Source organism: Melanostigma gelatinosum (assembly GCF_949748355.1).
Source record: "Melanostigma gelatinosum genome assembly, chromosome: 11".
NCBI classification, from domain to species: Eukaryota; Metazoa; Chordata; class Actinopteri; order Perciformes; family Zoarcidae; genus Melanostigma; species Melanostigma gelatinosum.
The window spans coordinates 4,297,140-4,315,554 of record NC_136644.1 but is presented as its reverse complement, the minus strand read 5'-3'; the positions used below and the strand labels follow the sequence as shown (position 1 = coordinate 4,315,554).

At 43.4% G+C, this 18,415-nt stretch overlaps 1 protein-coding gene across 2 annotated transcripts; it reads right to left on the bottom strand.

Moving 5' to 3' along the window:
• Window positions 1-91: 91 nt before the first annotated feature.
• Window positions 92-16,702, bottom strand: tmod1 (tropomodulin 1). Of its 2 annotated transcripts, XM_079277829.1 has the most exons (12): window positions 16,423-16,702; window positions 12,658-12,755; window positions 12,293-12,430; window positions 9,525-9,681; window positions 8,247-8,363; window positions 6,789-6,878; window positions 5,756-5,886; window positions 5,184-5,291; window positions 4,756-4,899; window positions 3,852-3,996; window positions 3,132-3,231; window positions 92-2,142 (listed from the first exon to the last, which is right to left on the bottom strand). In XM_079277829.1, exons 3-12 carry the CDS (start codon window positions 12,413-12,415, stop codon window positions 2,124-2,126), a joined length of 1,134 nt encoding a protein of 377 aa, XP_079133955.1. In that variant the 5' UTR covers window positions 12,416-12,430; window positions 12,658-12,755; window positions 16,423-16,702; the 3' UTR covers window positions 92-2,123. The 2 variants fall into 2 exon arrangements, with proteins under 2 accessions (XP_079133955.1, XP_079133956.1); XM_079277830.1 differs by lacking the exon at window positions 3,132-3,231.
• Window positions 16,703-18,415: the final 1,713 nt, after the last annotated feature.

Sequence of the window (18,415 nt, the reverse complement as noted above, 5' to 3'; positions counted from 1 at the left end):
TTAATTGTAAAAAACAAAGTTGACTTGGTGTATTTCCTCCATATTGCCACAGGGTGACACTGTTGTCTATATAGGAGTACACAAAGACATATTTCAAGCTTTATTTATTCATTTATTTGCAAAAATTCAACCCAAAAAGGTGAACTATCTAACAAAACAGAGTCAACCACTAAAATATCAGAAAACACGAGACAGAAAAAAAAGAACTGGACACACAAAGACTTTGAGTGGCCTCTTTTGCCTCTCGGCATTCAGTTACTCGTTGTTTTAGAAATGTTTACATCCATAATTACCAGATGTTGAACAACACCCACATCACTGATGAGAGAGTAACAAAGCAGTGATATTAAATAACATTAAAAGGGTTATCAAACCCTAAAGCATGCTGTCAGTATCGGGTACAGTTGTTGGCATCGAGGAAACATGGATGATATGGATGTCAGGTCAGATTTACTTTCCAGTCTGCAACTTTTGCTTTTTAAGCAGAAACACACAGACACATTTCTACACACAGTTGTGTAGTTGGTAACAAGGACATAAACATGTATTCACAGACATGTTTCGCCCTCAATGAGAAGAACATGTCCGTCGTGAACTCTCAAAGGATTCATCCAATATCAGAGCGTAAAACAATATTTCAGATGTCCGGTGTTGATTTAAGACCCATCACAGCTAAACAAGCATTTTTAAAACTGCTGTTAAGGTTTGTGTTATTCAAACACAATGGATGGATTTGTGTAATCTGACAGCTGTAAAGACATTAGAGGTTTCCTGTGTTTGTAAATCTGTGTCCACTGAAATATTCCCAACCTGGACTGAGGCGTTAATGTGAAACCTGTAACAAACAGAAAGTACCAAACCACACATTTTAGCTCCAGTAAATGTAAAGTAAACACAAACAATCAACAAACCAGACCTGGTTGAAAGTGTGACAGAAGTCCATTCAAATACTCGCTGTTACGTTGGGTTGTTACAGTCTGACTTGTCGACAATAACTTCTATATAACAACACGGTGTTCGTGGGATATAATACAGAGGGTTCAGAGAGTATTTAATGTCAGTAAACAAAAGTTGGCAGTTGCCATTCCCAGCTAGCAGGAATGCTCTGCAGGGACCGCTAACATACATGCTGGATAGTATAACAACGTAAAGTGTAATTAGAGTGTACATTTTCATTTACAGAAACATTTTTACACAAGTTATCACGCTGTCCAGCACAATCAATCCATGAAATGAAGTGTTTGAGTGGCTTCTGATTCTTTCCCAGGTCTGTCACAAATAAATATATTCCGTATATAGCGACAATATCTCACAGTAGCCAGGTTTATAAATCAAATAGTCCATGACTGAAGAATTTATGAAGCTTAGTATTTGAGGACGGTGAGTCACTAAAATACCGTTTACACCGAATTAGAAAAACAGGCTGCGACATCAGGTCAAAATCCAATATCACAGAGTTTTCTTTGGGTCGAATGAATTGAAATGGGACATTGTCTTTGGTGAATAACTGGTAGAAAATACCTTTTATGTCAACCTTGAAGCAACAGTAGAAGCTTTTGGGAACAGCAGTAATGACAGCATAACTCATTTACAGCATAATAATAATTCAGTCAACTCATCAATAGAAACAGGGATTTCTAAAAGTGTTCCGTCACCTTTCAGTGGGCCCACATTCAAAACCACACCTCCAGCCCCCTTTATTAAGGACTCCAGACTCTCGAAGGAGATATTAACGGATTCACAACGGCAACGCCTTCCCTGGTGAGTTCATACAACGAGCTACAGCAAATGCCCACGCCTCCAACCCAAGTCACAAATTCAAACTTCAGAGCACAAAAATAAGCACACAATCTCGTCTTTTGCACTGAAAGCTCAGAAGGACACTGCCGATAAATCCCATTGGATCCTTTAATATCTGCTAAAAAAAATAAAAAAAAAGAGTCTGGAAAGTAGAAAGAGTTCAGAGACTATTGAACCTGAAACGATGGGCGTGGTCTTCTGGGCAGGCCATCGGAGGGTCTGAGGCTGGAGAGGACGGGGTTTGGAAAGATGGTAGGATGGGTTCAAAGGGCAGCCCTGGTTTCTACACATTCGTCCGAGACTTAGGGAGGATGGGACCTCCCTCAAGCCTTCTCTTTCTTACTGTAGATGGAGGAGAGGAGACAGATGGACAGATGAATAAATATAGCGGTATGAGGGGGAAGGAGGAAGGAAGGGAAGCCCAGAGAAACAGAAAGATTAGAAAAACAGACATTTATCACCATCACAAACAACAACTTTAGCTAAAGCGCTATTTCCACGAGTAAAGCAAAGAGATGAAACTGAAAAACGGTAACAAGCTTCAAAAAGCAGGACAGAAAGATTGAAGTTGCAGCTCTCTGTCTTCAAGTGGTTCAAGTAAACTCACTTCTCTCTAACGCCAGAACCCAAGAGAGTCTCTCCATTTACAAACCTGCTGCAAGAGACGTCACCTGAGGTGATTCATCAAATGTCTCTCTTTTGTGCTTTAGTGGTGCATCAAATATGGCCAAAAACATCTGCAATGTATTAAATGATCACAAACAAATTGCCACACAATGAACCTGACGACTTCGGGGCCACCGAGGGTTTGGGGAACCGGAGCAGTTGCCCACGTTGCCAGTTTAACAAAGAGTAGAAGAGAGGACAGAGGTGGAGCAGAAGAGGCCAAATGCCTGCAGACAATGCAGGAACAGTAGAAACAGCACATCTGGATAAGAGAACGATCAAATGAGTGAAAAGGCCAAAGAGAAACATAAAGAAAGTGGCCAAAGAATAGATCACAGCACTGATTTATTACTGGGAAAGTGATGCCAAAACAGCAGATGAAGACCATGAAATAGTTCTGACATGAGATATATTCTGACTATGGGGACCGTGGAGCCAACAGCAGCTACATTTGGGAGCCGCTGTCAGTGGTGTCTGCAGATCAGAGAGGACTAAAAGCTGAAAGGAGGGAAAGTGACGATAGGTTCTGTGGAGAAGCAACAGAAACTCCCGGAGGAGTATGACAGACGGTGGCAGAGGTCTCCAGTGGTCTGGAAAAGAGCCAGGTGATGTTGGCAGCAGAAAGGCAAGGCTGTGCGTTGTTGTTTTTAAATTATTTATTTTACTTAGTCTTGGACTTGAACTTTTTCCCAAAGGCCCTTTCCAGCTCAGGAACAGACAGAGTGAGGGTGAAGGAGCCGTCCGACTCCGACCTGACGACTCGAGCTTCAAGATGGCGAGGGGAAGGAAAACAGCACGACAGGATTACGACACACGGACTTAACTTCAAGTGGTTTGCGACGCAACACGAGCACAAATGTCATCATAATTCCGCAACCTAAAAACGGGTTGCCAGGTTACGTTCAAGAGCATTCACAAACAAACTTAACAAGTGCTTATTTTGTGCCGCTTAAAAGTTTAAAGGAGGTAAAATCAACTCATTAGTACAAAAGACAGCAAGTCAAATAACTACTGTTGTGCATGGGCATAGCAGGAACCATCTCGTCCACCGCTTTCATTTCGTTCTCTCTCTCATGCACAGACTCTTTTCTTAGTGCTGATGTCATAACTTAGGAAGCCCGTGTTTTGATTGGCCGGGACTCTCTGGCCATACGGCCGAGTTAACGGCCGATGATGTCACTCTGATCCTTCCATTAGAGTCTGATTAAAGTAGAACCCGAGGAGATATAGTGAAGATAAAGTGTCAGCACTGACGCACGTAACCGACACTGGCAAATGCAATACTACCGAAAGACTGCGTACAAGTTACATAACCGCCATTACTGGACCAGTTCGTGAACTTTTGTCATGTTCCAAATGAGTCGCGTGCGTGTCAGTAAACCCACCCAGGTCGTTGTTGTTCATCATGGCGTTGGAGCCTCGGAGGCGCGGGCCCTGCTGGGTGAAATGATATCCAAACTTCAACAGCGTGGTGTTTTTCTCCAGCATGCTGGCTATCTCCATCTCCACCTTGTTGCCCAGTGGCTGGCTCTGGAGTTGGGAGAGAGAGAGAAATGGAGGAGGAGGAGGAGGAGGAGGAAACACAAAGAGTTGTGTCGTGATGATCAAAGACGGTGATATTTAGGTCGCGATATGGAAACGTTAGGCGAAAGAAACAAGAAGAGGAGAACGCAAAATGACTGCCATCCTCTCCGCAGACTGCGCCGCCACGGATGAGGCGGGGATCTCCATGGCAACAGAGGATGAAGAGGCAGGAGTAACATGCTTCATCAGGATCATTCAACAAGTTCAACTAATGAGCGCGCTTGTTAGTCACAGATGTACAACTATGCAGTATGACACATGGCAATGCAATCCGGGAGCATTAGACCGAAGTGGCAAATATGGCCTGTGTAAACTACCTGACACACACACACACACACACACACTTACTCACATTGCTTTGTTTACATTAAGGGACATTACATTTCTTTCCCCCCCAGATTCGATCTTTCTTCCAGTTCACATTTAAAGTGACTGATATGTGACATCAGCGTTGACGGATCTCGTCCTCGCATGCAACCAATAACACACACATGTACGTTGAAACAACAACAGAAAATGTTACATTTGCGAGACAGACATTTAGAGACAAAATGACATCACACACATGCACGCTCTCAGCAGCTATTGTTGGTTGATTGTGATTTGGGCCACTTTTACTTGTCATGTGAACGTAGCCTATGGGTCTGCATCAATACTATGCAGGTGAGGTTATCTGTGTGTGTATTGATGTGCGTGTGTTGGTACCTGATTGTCTATCTTGAGCTCCTGCAGTATGGTGTTGTACTGCAGTGACGCTATGAGGAACAGGATTCCTGTCCCTGTAATGAAGTTGGACTCAACGTTCAGGCTCTTCAGCGTCGTGTTCACCTTCAACATCTCTGCCAGGGCCTGAGGAAACACACATAACTGTGTCTTACTTACCGGTACTTACAGTTGTTTAAAAAAAAGGTTAAAAAGGTAAAAAAAAGACAGGAAAATAGACCATTCTTTTTTTTGTTGTTGCAATAAAGCATGACTGGCATTAAAATAAAGAGTGACTCAGATAAACCCTGATAGAAGACAAGTGTTAATAATAGAATGATACCATAACTTGGGACTTGATTTCAGGTAGACGGAGCAATTAAGCAGGTAACATGGATTCTGTGCAGTATTCTGTAACAGTTGTGACTTACGAATGCGACAGGGTCGTTGCTCCTGGTTCCTACAATGCTGAACCTCTCCACCACAGTGTTCTTCATCAGAGCCTCAGCGTACGCCTTCAGAGTCTTCACGGGGATGTTCTGGGTGCAGAAAGACACAAACATTACAGCTCAGAAAATGTCAATAAATGAACGTTCTTCACATAAATTCCCAGTTTTTTCATATTACAGAAACATGACATTTTGCCAATGGAACGCCTAAAATGTGTTTCATGAACTATAAATGTGCTAGAAATTCAGTTTATGCTCTAAAAAGAATTTCATATTGCATATTTGCAAAATATTAAAACAAACTTATTTCATTGAAATAACTTTTTAAATCCCATTTGCAAAACTAAAATGTAAAAACTAAATTGTGTGCACCGAGGTTTGTTTGTTTTTGCTTTTTGGAATACAACCAAACATGATATGAATCTTTTAGTTTCCTTCAGCGGTACTAAAAGTACTAAAACAAATACCACCGGGGACAGATGATATGTTTCATATCAGATGTACAACTTTACAACATGTAGGTTGTCAGAATCCAAAATAAATCAAAATCAGACCTTGATGTTGTTGAGGTTGACCTCCACCAGGTCAGGGTCGTTCCTCTTCACTCTCAGCAGGGTCTCTTCTACATCAGTGGAGTTGGGCTCCTCATCGGGGACTGGTTTGTACTGGGTGCACTGGATCACACCTACACACACATGTACAGGACACACAGAGGATATATGCTGATCGATGAACATACATAGTTGTATTTCTTTCATCCCACTTTACAGGCAGTCAGTTTACGACCATTTCAATGCTATTCAAATATATACACTGAACACAAAAAGCTTATTTCTCAAAGTGAGCACTTTACCTTTCCCAAAATATTTCATCCGCCTGACAGGTGAGGCGTATCAAGATGCTGATCAAACATCATTGTGATTACACAGGCGTACCAGCCCAGAAGGCAAAGATCTTAATTCACGCGTTCATCTACGCTCCGACCGTCACCGATGGTCGTGATCAAAGAACGAGAGTGCGGATAAAAGCAGCCGGAATGAGCTTCCGTCGTGGGCTCAGCCTTCGAGATTCAGTGAGGAGGTCAGACATCTGCAGCTCCTTCGCGTCGAGGTGAGGTGGTTCAACATCGGACCAAGCTAAGAGGCCCCGGGGTAGACCCAGAACACGCCGGAGGGATTATATATCTGGTGTGGTCCACTTGTTTTTTCACTGTGTGCTTTGGAAACACTGACCTCAGTTGCAGTCATGTGAAACAATGCTCAAACTACAATGCTCAAAAAAACAACAAAAAAAACACTTTTTCGTGCCGACATTCTGCCGACGTGAGATCATTCCGCTTGATTCCGGTCCAAGTCAACTCGCTTCAACATTTTACTCGAATGAGGCGATTCTTTTTCTGCAAACTAGTTGAGTGATCTGCGTTATTTTAGGATACTTTTACTGCAGCCCTGCAGCAAATGCGTCTGTGATCGAGCCGAGCGAAGACAAGCTTGTGCAACTGGCGGATCACAACAAATATAAGTTGCATAAGTTTCAGTACGTGCGTACTAACGTGTACACGCGTGTGCGTGTGTGTGTTTCACGTACTGTTCAGGCCTTGCTTGTTGACTATGGTGCTGCTGGCCAGGGCTTCGTAGTACTGCTGGTTACTCATCAGGGTGTGCATACCCAGGATGGCTGGAAGACAATAGAAAGACTCAATGAGGATGGAAAGAACAAAGGGCATGAACAGCGTCAGAGGAAGAAACACAGAGAGAGAGAGAGAGAAAGAGGAATGCTGAAAAAGAGTCTAGAGCTTCAATGATTGACGAGTTACAGCCGTACAGTTGACCACCGTGCTGATACAGACAGCACATCGGCACTTGCAGCATCACGAGCAACTCACTGTCCTTTTCAACGATCAAGCTGAAAGGTTTAAGTTAACGGGGAACATGTACTGTTGTTTGAACGAGCAGCTACTCTGAGGATAATACGAGATAACGATCAACTCGTTAGTTTGACAGAGACAGGAGAGAACAGAGAGACATAAACAGTGAGGGAACACAGGCTGCCGAGCTGCTCTTTGTAGGAGAACGTTACCTTCATCAACTCCGGGGGCTCGTGCTCGGAAAATATTTCTGCAACAGTATTGCTTGATAATACATTTCTGTGGTGCTAATGCAGGGAGAATAGACTCCGGTAGTGGCTGAAACTAAATGTGTTTACATATTGTAATGCATCCCTCTCAATAGAGATTTTACGTAGCGTTTACATCCGGATCGGTCATTACACTGACTCGATGATGTAATGCATGTACAGCGCAGACTGTGTCCCTGAGTCAAGCTGCAGGGGTTTTACTCAATGCCTGCCTGACACGAGCTGACAGCACGAACATGACAAGAGGGCCAGAATCGTTCCATGCAAAGAGAAATGTGTGTGCAGTCTACAGATACCCCGGGTGATGTTCAGCTGGTGAACCGAGGTATCCAGCAGGGATGGAGGAGATGGAGGGATGAGGGATGAGGGGGAAGGGTGGAGGGAAGATGAAAAGGATTGCTAGAGGAAACGGAGAAGATTTGGATTAAGGAAAAGTAAATGAATGAGGGGAAGTCGAGGCCACCGATTAGTGAGAGAAGATGAAGAATAGTGAGACACCTGCACTTTAGCGCATGAGATCCAGTCCATGAATATCCTTCATTCAGATGTTTTCATGTATGTATGTGGGGTGTCTGTTTTTTTTAATGTTAGTTTTTAGTTTTAAAGAAAATCCGAAATCCAAAAGGTTCATTTTCTTTTTTTATATAAATGCTATAAACACATGAAAAACTGATTTCTTCACTTTCTACGATTGGAAGTATGTTCTAAAGTGCCTTCACCACGAGGACGCTGATAATTGTAAAGCTGTGGTAAAAGTAGTGTCTTCTTAAAGTTGCAAATACAGCAACTTTTTGATAAAGAGACACAAAACAATTACAAAACACAAAATAGGAGAAAAATGAAACCTCTGAACCTGAAACACATCCACTGTGTGTATATAGGAGATGGGGGTGGGTGTGATTGCGATACCTGCGATATCACAGAGTTCAGCATCAGATGCACTCGCCAGCGCTTCTTCTAGCTCCGGCTCCAGGGTCACATTCTCCATGATGGGGTCCACCCTCTTTTTTGGCACAAAGGCTTTCCCTGCAACACGAGTGGATGGACTCAAAACAGAGACACACACTACAACGACCCGCATCCCTGGCATGTAACGATTAGCTAATAACATTTTGAATATGTTGTATTTGCTGGAGACTTGTGAATTAAAGGTCCCCCTCCGCACTCACACAGGTGTTTTCACTGAATCTGACTAAGTAGACCTTTGCAATTAATGTCAATGCAGCCTCTACACAGTCCTGAGGAGGAGTCTAATCAGGCAAATAGGTGAAAACACCTGTGTGGGTGGACAATAGGAGTGCAGGGCCATTTAACATGACAAATAAATAACACGGCGGCTGGACATTTGACACTTTATTATGTAAAGGTCTGTGGAATTAGCTGAGGATAAGCATGTACTTCGACATGTTTTCCGTGCAGCAAAACACGACAAAATGGCCTTGACATGGCATTTTGATTTATCGTAGTCGGCAAAGCACAGGTGTAACTTATAATATTAACGATGTCTCCGTTGCATTCAAGTATCCCACTAAGACACAACAGCGAGCCAGCATGTAGCAACAGGAGGCTCCAAGTCTGATATATTTGAGAAGAGTCACAGAAAGACGACACTCTGAGATGACATGAAGGCATCAGATGTTAAAAGCCTTGCTCAGCGGTACCTTGACTGTACAAGTTGAGGGAAGGGAGATTGTTACTCATTCACTTTCCCCACCTGCAGTTTTACAGCTGCTCTTTTAAGTGCACTAAAGCAACAACGACAGCGAAGAAGTTCATGACGACAGTGACGACGCGGAGACCTACTAGAGTTTCACATCGAGATGTTTGGTATCTCTCGCCATCCGTCACGCACCTCTGTGTCCACACTGGACCGGTGCTGCCGTGCTGACAGGCCCCACAAGGCCTGGAGTGGGGTAGTCTTGTGGAACCAATCACCCTTCAGGGAATTTAAAAAACATCCTCCTTCTCATGGATACCTGAGATGCCCATGCTAGACGTGTGAAATCAGTATTTTGTAGGACACCTTTTAAGGTTTGCGGCTTACTTTAGGTCATGATCAATTTGAGCGTTAACGTGAATCTTCTCCAACGTTCTTGTCATCTTTTCACTTGACAACAACAGTGCAAGGAGCGAGACAAAGCCACCTTTTGATCGAAGTAGGTCAACTATAGGTTAACAAGTCCGTACCTCTCTTCTCCCCTGTGAAGGGCACCGGGTCTTCTTTGTCAGGATCCTCTTTGGCCTGTTTCTCCAGATGGGCCAGCAGGTTGTCTCTCTGAAACATTCCCGTCGGGGATTTCTTGGTCTGGTCCTTCTGCCGCATCCCAGCTGGCAACAATGCATTCTAGACAAGGATGAGAATTTACATCAGACTGGCACTGCGTATTAGGGGGAAAAAGTCGTTTTTTCCCGAATTAGTCTCACTTCATTCTTCCAATCACAGCAGTTAAGTCCTGACATGCAACACCAGTGCAGAACAATGTAGAACAAATGACTCCAGGATGTTTTCCTTGCTGCAGTAATACTACTATATAAAGCAGTAATCTCCATTACACATCTTCCAGGCACCAGTGGTACCATTGCCTCCAGTTAGAGGTGAGGAACGAATCCTTTGTGCATGGTTTGTGGCCATTTAAATGTATTTTATACTGAAAAATGAACAGTTTCCATTTAAATGGATGTCTGTTAAGTTACTGTCTTTGCCGACTGAGGACACGGTGGTGATTGTGGTCAAAAACACACCTGCAATCGCCATACGTGTCGCGATAAGTGACAACGTAAACAGAGATCTTTGCGATTGCCGGAAAGTTAGGACACCTTTAACCCGCTGTAGCGTGCACATTCTCCACATTTATGAATGGCAATGAGAATAAATAAGATCATCACCAGATGAATAAAATAGACCAAGGAATGCACGGCACATTAGTGATTGGTAAGTTTAAAAGAAACCCGTTTAAAAAACAAACGTACACAAACCCGCGGCAGAATACACGTTTACTTTTCATGCATTTTGCAGGTATTCACTAACATGAGACCAAATTGTGGCCAAATCTGAAATGTATTATTTGTAATACATTATTGTAACAATTTTGTGGAGGGGGACAACAAAAATATGATAAAATATTACACTATTAAAGCATAGTGAGATAGATCTTCGGTGGCTCTGGTTAATGTAACTCCAACATCCTATCGCTACACAGAACCAAGACATTTCCCAGAGCTTTGCTGCTCGCCACGTTATTTTCAACCTGAAGCAGCATTCAAAGCCAAGCTCTTACACGTGCTACTTATAGCCTCATATCTTATCAGTCCTCTCAGCACTCGCAGGCTTCTCTCTCCTCGTCACTCTCACTCTCTCAGCAAACCCTTTTTCGGAAAAAACATACCAACTTATTTCCCCAGTACGCCACACATTCACCATTATTATTTGGTTTGAGATATACTCTTTGGAAGTAAAAGAGAAACTTCTCTTCTTCTCAGTTTCTCTCATTCAGTCTTTCCAGTGGCGGCCCGTAAAATGTTCACGTGACTTACAGAAGTATTTATAGTGAAGCCAGGAGTATAGCACACCGTCACTGCCAAGCTTTTCATGTCACACTTTATATCAGCTGCAGATAACGGGTCCCCAGCATGTTATTTTTACCAGCATGAGACTCTGTCTCTCTGACTCCTGTCCTTTTCTAACTGTACCTTCCCCTGTCATCCCAACCCCTGCCTCGTTTGGTCTCTGTCTCTCTCCTCCTCGCAGCAGCCTTAGCAGTCATCTACGAGCACACGAATGCCACCTCAAAGCAACATTAGCATTAAAATGTTCACTAAAAATAGGAGGTAGTGCAGCTTTAAGTTATGTAGATGAGTGAACATTTTCTCTTTAGGTTGAACCTTCCACGATTTGAGAAATGTCACCAGTAATCTCGGTACACGAGATCCGTATCAGCCTATTCCAGATTTGAAAAAGCCTGTTCGAGCTTTCATCCAATCTTAAGGGAAGTGACGGCTTAGAAAAGTAAACAATATGATCCAGTCCAAGTTGTAGTGTGCCATTGTATGACTGTGAGGCAGTACTGTATGTGCAAAAAAACACAAAATGCTCTCAAGATGATTGACAGTGAATTGATATTTCTACAATAACAGTGAAGCTGGCAGACGTGTTTTTTTTTTGTCCAACATGATGACTTTTTTGTTTTTTCAATGGCTTACTGGAAGTGATGTGAGAAGTCCTGCTGGGAAGGTTACAGTGTGTGTCAGAGCAAAGGGGCACTTTGCTGTTGTGAAACGGGTTACCCGCATAAACAGGCACAAACAAGGTAAGCGACGCACGCACTGCCTCCCACTGTTTCCTCTGTTTACGTCATTGAGTCCCTCCGGTCCCTCACTGCTGGCACCGGCCTCGCTAACACACACACACACACACTTAGACCTGCGCATTATACCCTTCCAGTCATCCCCTTGGCATTGAGGGGGAATCCAGCCACTTTATGAGCAGTCAGACATTCATCAGAAAGCTATTACAGCTGCTGTCACCAACTCGACCCATGACACATCACTGAGGGTACCAAGCTGGCGGTGGATGCATCGAATGCAGAGATAAACACGCCATAAAAAGCAACAGAGACTAAATACGAGGCTGACTTATGATGTACTGCACCTCCTGTAACGTAATGACAACATAATACGCCGCCCTGCCTCCCATGGACCGACCTAAATGCTAACAGAGAAATACTCAGACAAACCATGATTTACATCACAGCCGTGGACTCGTGAGTGCTGTGCGTTCAAGGGCATTCACGTGTTTTGCACTCGAAATGAAATTAGCCAACAGCGATGCAGATGAAAACACAAGGACGTGTAGCAGCAGTATATTACATCAGGGGCCTGTCTGACCCCATAACTCTCCACTCACAACAACACAGCGACAGAAACTCCTCCTTAGGGACTTCATATTATAAACTTACATCAGGATCCAGCTCCTCTAGTTCATCCTCTAATCGCTGCAGATCCTCCTCTGACAGTTTCTTCAGCAGCTCGTCCTCGTCTATGTCCCTGTACTTCTCCATCTCCTTCCTCATCACCGACATGATGGCCAGCAACACCTGCGAGGTGGATAATGTCTCTTCAATTCGATTTCTGAGATGTGTCTTGAGATGTGAGATTCAGTGCTGCCAGGGTAAATATACACAAAGGGCTTTGAGAGCTGCGAATTTGAGAGAGAAATAAAATCTTTATCTGTGGAGAGAAACAGCAGAGAAAGCACGAATAACATGTATGGTGAGTGTCACTTGTTGTTACTGTTTGCTGTTAAAAAAAAACCTGCTCTCACCTCAATGGCCCCCAGTGCCTGTAGCGCTCCTGGGAGAGAGAGAGAGAGAGAGAGAGAGCGAGAGAGAGAGAGAGAGAGAGAGAGAGAGAGAGAGAGACCTGGAGGAGGCAGAAGTACGGAGTGAGGACAGATTAATAGTTGAAGATTCATTTCAACTTCCAAGTTTCCTGATGAGGCAGCTTGTGTCATTTTAACCTCAACGGATTTGATAGCTGGATCTCGTCAGGGTATAGCTGGTAGAAAAGGACATTTGAAATGTATTCGCTTTCGTGCTCAGCGTTGGATAAGAAAAAAACGGTAGAACACGATACACAATTTTATAACATGTTAATAAATCACCTTAAACAATTTGGCATAGGTCCATAATTCACTAAATGGTGTCATCTATGGTGTCAAGTGACGTTCTGCAAGAACGTTGGCCATGTATTTAACGGTGCGCAGGATTAAAAAAATAAGAATATTCATGCCTCATGTCGTACTCATTTTGAAAAGGGATGACTCAGACCGTGTTGTTGGTTGGGAGTTGGCCAAACGACTGAGTAATGTAGAAGGTGACAGGAAAATGCGTTTGACAAGAATATCAGTGTTAAATCACGCGTGGTCACTGAAGGTAGCAAGCTGAGACAACCTGTCTGTTCTCAACAACAGATGGAAAAACATTCATCCAGCTCAGTTCAACTACAGCAACCCGTTTCTGTGATTCTAACAGCAAACGAGCCTTTAGTCAGCAGAGTACGTTTTCACCTGTTCACTTGTGGTGTTGACAGTCTGAACCGACGCTCTGTTCCCTCCCAGTGTTAAACCCTGTTTACCCCTCTGCCATGAATCACTGCCACAAGTGCTGTTGATTTTTCTCAAAGTTCTCTGCAGAAAAATGTAAAAGTCGACCGAAGATAAACCTAGATCTGTTTCTCTCTCTCTCTCTGTGTCAGCCTTGGCTGTAGGACCAGATGACTGATGATGGATGAACTGCAGCAGAGCATTTGAGGGTCACAGCACCGAACGCTCGGCATACGCTCGAACGCTCGTCTCTAAGCCACGGCTCCTTAAACCTGTGGGCGAGGGTTTGAAAGGAAGGCGTGAGCTGCTGCTGATAGATGTCCACATGACGACACTAATGATAAGTTGGCCTGCATCAAAGGATGACAATGTTCTCAAATTGGGCAGAAAAAGATGAGATGTAGCTTAAAAACCCAACCGAAATGCAGAAAATATTGCGTTCAAGGAGCGTAAATGCGAGTATAAAGATATCTTTTTCATCTTAAGTATGTCAGCAAGTCTGTTTTGGCTGAACTCCTAACAGGTGGAGTCAAGCGTTTTTTTGGGGGGGGGGTTCTGCTTTCTCTAAGCTTCACAACAACAAGACAAGTTTCCAAAACTGAAGATGAAGAACTGGGCTGAACTCCAAGTAACGCCGCAGGTCTGCTGGAAGAAGCCGGCCTGCATCTGATGATATCAAACAGACCTGTGCCTGTATTTACTGCGTTCCCACCAGCTTCCGCTCCATTGGAGGACATTCACTGGGCCGAGAGGAGAGACAATTAACACTGACCTGAGCCAGAATGTACCGTGTAACGTCATCAACACTTGACCTCTGAACACGGCCTGTCCAGTCCTAAAGCCTCTCAGAATAGCACCACTGATACAGGAGCATTTATCACGGCAAATGTGTGAAAAAAACGTTAGAAATGGTGTTAAATGACACCTGGTTCTTCATGAAATAAAAAAATAAGAGTTCACAAGCAACTGAAATATCTGTTTTTACACCGGATTTACACAAAACAGCTACTTCTGTGACAGCTGCTCAGAGTTTTCCTGCTGTGAAATACACACACATCTCAGTAAAAACTCACACAGAGAGGCAGAAAACTCCCTCAGACAATAAATCAGCGCATAAAACAAAGCCGAGAGCACGGCAGCAGACCTTTAGACGACGTCCTGCTCGATGTCGTCAAACAGCTTACACTGTCATCAACAAAAGAATATCACCACATGCACAGTAAGTGTCGCGTGAATATTTCACTCAAACGTTCCTCAGTTTGGGAAGTTCAAGATAAATTGCTGTCCTCTCTAAGCTTCGGCCAAACTCAGCTGACATAGGAGCTTGATTAGGAGGCACTACCCTCCACACATGAGGACAAACTTGAACGAGGAAGTATTCTTCAGAGTCAGATACAAATAAAAACATAATGCTAAACCTGAACTCTAAAACACCTTAAATATCCTGATCTGCAGGTGGAGCAGTGGACTTGGTCACAAAACATAACCACAATATTCCGACAACGAGACGTTGCTTACAGACTCCATCACGCTTGATGCTATTTATCTTCTGTGGTCGAGGAGTACAATGTGTTTGGTGTCTGTCTAAAACTATTTTGCAAGATTGCAGTTGTTAAGAGATGGCCCAGCAGAAAACAGCTGAGAAGCAACTGGTCAGCTTTCCTCTGCGTGTGGCTGAGATAAGCTACCGGACAGTCCGTGTGTGTGTGTGTGTGTGTGTGTGTGTGTGTGTGTTTTCTGCTGTGACTGTAACAAGGGTGTCCACTTACACAGTGGTGAGCACTGATACAATGCATAGATGCTTCCCAAAATAGATGAATACACGACATAAAGTGTATTTTTTTATGTCAAGTTACCATTTATTCTACACGTGTTGTACGTGAGGTTGAGTAGAGAGTGAAAGTCTAGATCAGTCATTTTTAGACAATCTTACAATCTACCGACTTTTAGTGCCGATGCAACGAAACCCCATCGGTAGTCTCCACTTAGGGGACCAGCAAGGGAGTCGTATGGTGAGGGGTTGAGTGTGTATGATGAGGGGCCGAGCAGCTCACTAGGACTTGAGGTCTGGCCATTTGTGCATTCTGCAGAGGTCAAAGAGTCACTTCACTGGTCAGCGAGCCGCTAGCTTGATACATCACTAATCCGCGGGAAGAACAGACTTATGAGCGCACGTTTATTATGGTGAAACACGGTGCAACACTGAGTTCATGGCAAAGAGGGACAAAGGGCTCCTGTAGAGAGGTGACCAGAGCTGAAGTTTAGTCTCATCAAAGTATACAACACGGTTTGCAGCAACAAAAACTAAGAGGAAAAAGCTTAAGCTCCAAAGATTAAGGCTCTGCAGTGAAGTATGCATCTCACACAAATAATGCAACGACGGTTTTACATTTTCTACTAAAATTGTACATGAATACTGTTTTTGATCACATCATAAACCACCAAGGTGACACAATTTGGATCATAACTCAAGCCTTTCTATTTATTTTTTTGTAGAGTGATTATAAATCTAACTTAAGTTTGTAGGCTACAAAAATGTAAATACATAAATACATAACTGTGGAGCACATAATAATTACTCATTTGGCAATTGGATGACAGGCATCGAATGAGTGGAAATAGAGAAGTGCAGGACTTTTCTTGCAGGTTCCCTGCCGTTTATAATGAGGACTGCATTAAAATGCGCATATGTGCAGGACTGTGGTGTTAGGACTTGCAGAGTTCCGTTACTTTAAGAGGGATGCAACAGCCAGTAAGACATTCTCCAACAGGAAGGAAAACCCCAACAGAGAAATACAAATTGGAAACTCTATTCCTCAGTATAACTGGAGAAGCTTCCTTTATTCTCAATGACATCATGGAAACTTATTGTCTCGCAGTACTTCAAAAGCATAGTCCTGTCCATTATTTGAACCTTGCTGCGTGATCTTCACTAATTTGACTGTTGTACAGTGTGCAGTATAATTTTTGCATTTATTTCCGTACCTCCTCCGGCGCTATTTATAGCCGGACAGTCCCGCCGGGTGACAGCAACGAATACTTTGACCAGATATGGTTTCCTTCAGAGCCGCCTGGAGTCGCACTGCGAGGTCCGCTCTGCTGCAGGCGCACAACCCGGGAATCCGCAAAAAAAACTCCCAACTAGACGACACCGTCCATGACCCGCAGATAATCCTGAATTCAGCAGATTTAAACAGCGTGCTCTCAAGGTTTCCTCCCCACGTCCCTGGTCGTGTCTCGGCGGGTTTGCGGAGGCTGAATCTCATCTCCCGCAAAGGGCAAAGTAAACTTAAGGGGAGAGATCCTCCTCCTCCTCCCTCTCCTCCCCCCCAACACGGCTGCCCTGTCACTCCAGTGATGTCATGCAGTGCAACTGCGTCCATAGTGGGACTCATTGATTCCCTGTCATTCAATCAGTGAAATTAGAACGTTATATGCGTACACAAATACTGCTAAGTGTGCACCGCTCGAGCTCGCTTGTCATAAGCATGTTAGCGGTTTCTCGTGCACACAAATGCAGTGGATTTGCTCAAATGATGTAAAAATACTCCACGTGCTTTTCCTAAGCGACGAACGCTTGCATTAAATCAGAAGACTGATGCTCTCTCGTGTCTGTCTATTCGATATTAGAAGTTGCAGCCAGTTAGCTTAGCACGAAGGCTAAACGTAAACAGGAAGTCCAATCCAGGAAGTTACTGCACCCCAAACACATATTAACCCACATTACGTACACTTTAGTTGTTGAACTTCAATAAATGAACTATAACTATTATTTGTGAGCTTTAGCTGGGTTTTGTTACAGGCATGCTGGAGGTTTTCCAGTTTCCGGTCTTTATGCTAAGCTAATCTAGCAGACTTCTGGCTGTGGCCTTTTAAGTACAGCTGTCGTCCATGTTCATGTAAAATATTGACGCCACTCCTTTAGTTTCTTAAATAAAAGGCCACAGAGAGCTGTAGGTTAGCTTAGCACAAAGAGTGGAAACAATTTAAATAGATTGTCAATACCGATTCATGAGTGTGAACGCAGCATGTCCATACTACTTTCTATAAAGTTGGGTACAGGTAGTTTAGTCCACCTGAGAAAATCTAGCTCTTTTCCTCCGCTGATGGAATGTGCCACATCTGCATGACACCTGCCACATCTGCTCCTCAGCCCTGAACCAAGTTCATGCTGCGACCCGCATCTTCACCGTGTGTGTGTTTGATAACGCATACACTCTATACAGTTATATTTCACATTTAGTCTCTCTCGAAATATAAACTCTCAGGATGAGCGACAAGTGAAATTAAGTGTCACTTAAAAGCTCTCTTATATTACTGGCAGTGCATCCTGACATGGCAGCTCACACTGGCCCATCTCTGTACATTCTTTAAAAACACTTTTAAAGCTTTCAGTCAAAGTACACCCTCTTTTGGCAAAATGTTTTAATTTAACAAAACCTTGTGAACAGCTTTTCATGTTGACACACGAGAAACATTACAATGTATTATTTTAAGCCGAGTAACATGGGGTGTTAAACAAGATGTTCCCATCGGTGAAGTTTAAACAATGTAGATTCATGCGTATGAATTGGAGTCATGCAAAAACATATACAGAACACATGAGCCACACCATTGCATGCACAGCAAACTAAAAACAAATGAGATGGGCGCAGAGTAGAAAAGAAGACAAAAAACATGCAACACACAGGTGACATAACTTAAAAGTTTTGATGAATTAGAGTGAGTTACAATGAAGACTGGCAAGAGCAACAATTGATGGCGTGGGATGTTTTCCATCTTTATTTCTCATTCACTTTGCATCGTGCATAGACATGAAACAGTCCTTGAATTCAGAATAAAATGAACTCCTCAACAAAACATCTATCTCAAGTTGACATGAGACTTTACAATGAACAACAATTGAAATAAAAAGGGACTTTTTCAATGTTCGGTTGGGAGAAAGATCAGGAATGCTGAAAAATGAACCAAGGGCCGA

Coding starts and splice junctions, on each gene's coding strand:
- tmod1 (XM_079277829.1), bottom strand. CDS start 12,415: ATGTCGGTGATGAGGAAGGAGATGGAGAAGTACAGGGACATAGACGAG. Junction 8,364..9,524: donor CTTCACAGGGGAGAAGAGAG/GTACGGACTTGT, acceptor CTCGTGTTGCAG/GGAAAGCCTTTGTGCCAAAA. Junction 4,900..5,183: donor GCAACGACCCTGTCGCATTC/GTAAGTCACAAC, acceptor GTGTTTCCTCAG/GCCCTGGCAGAGATGTTGAA.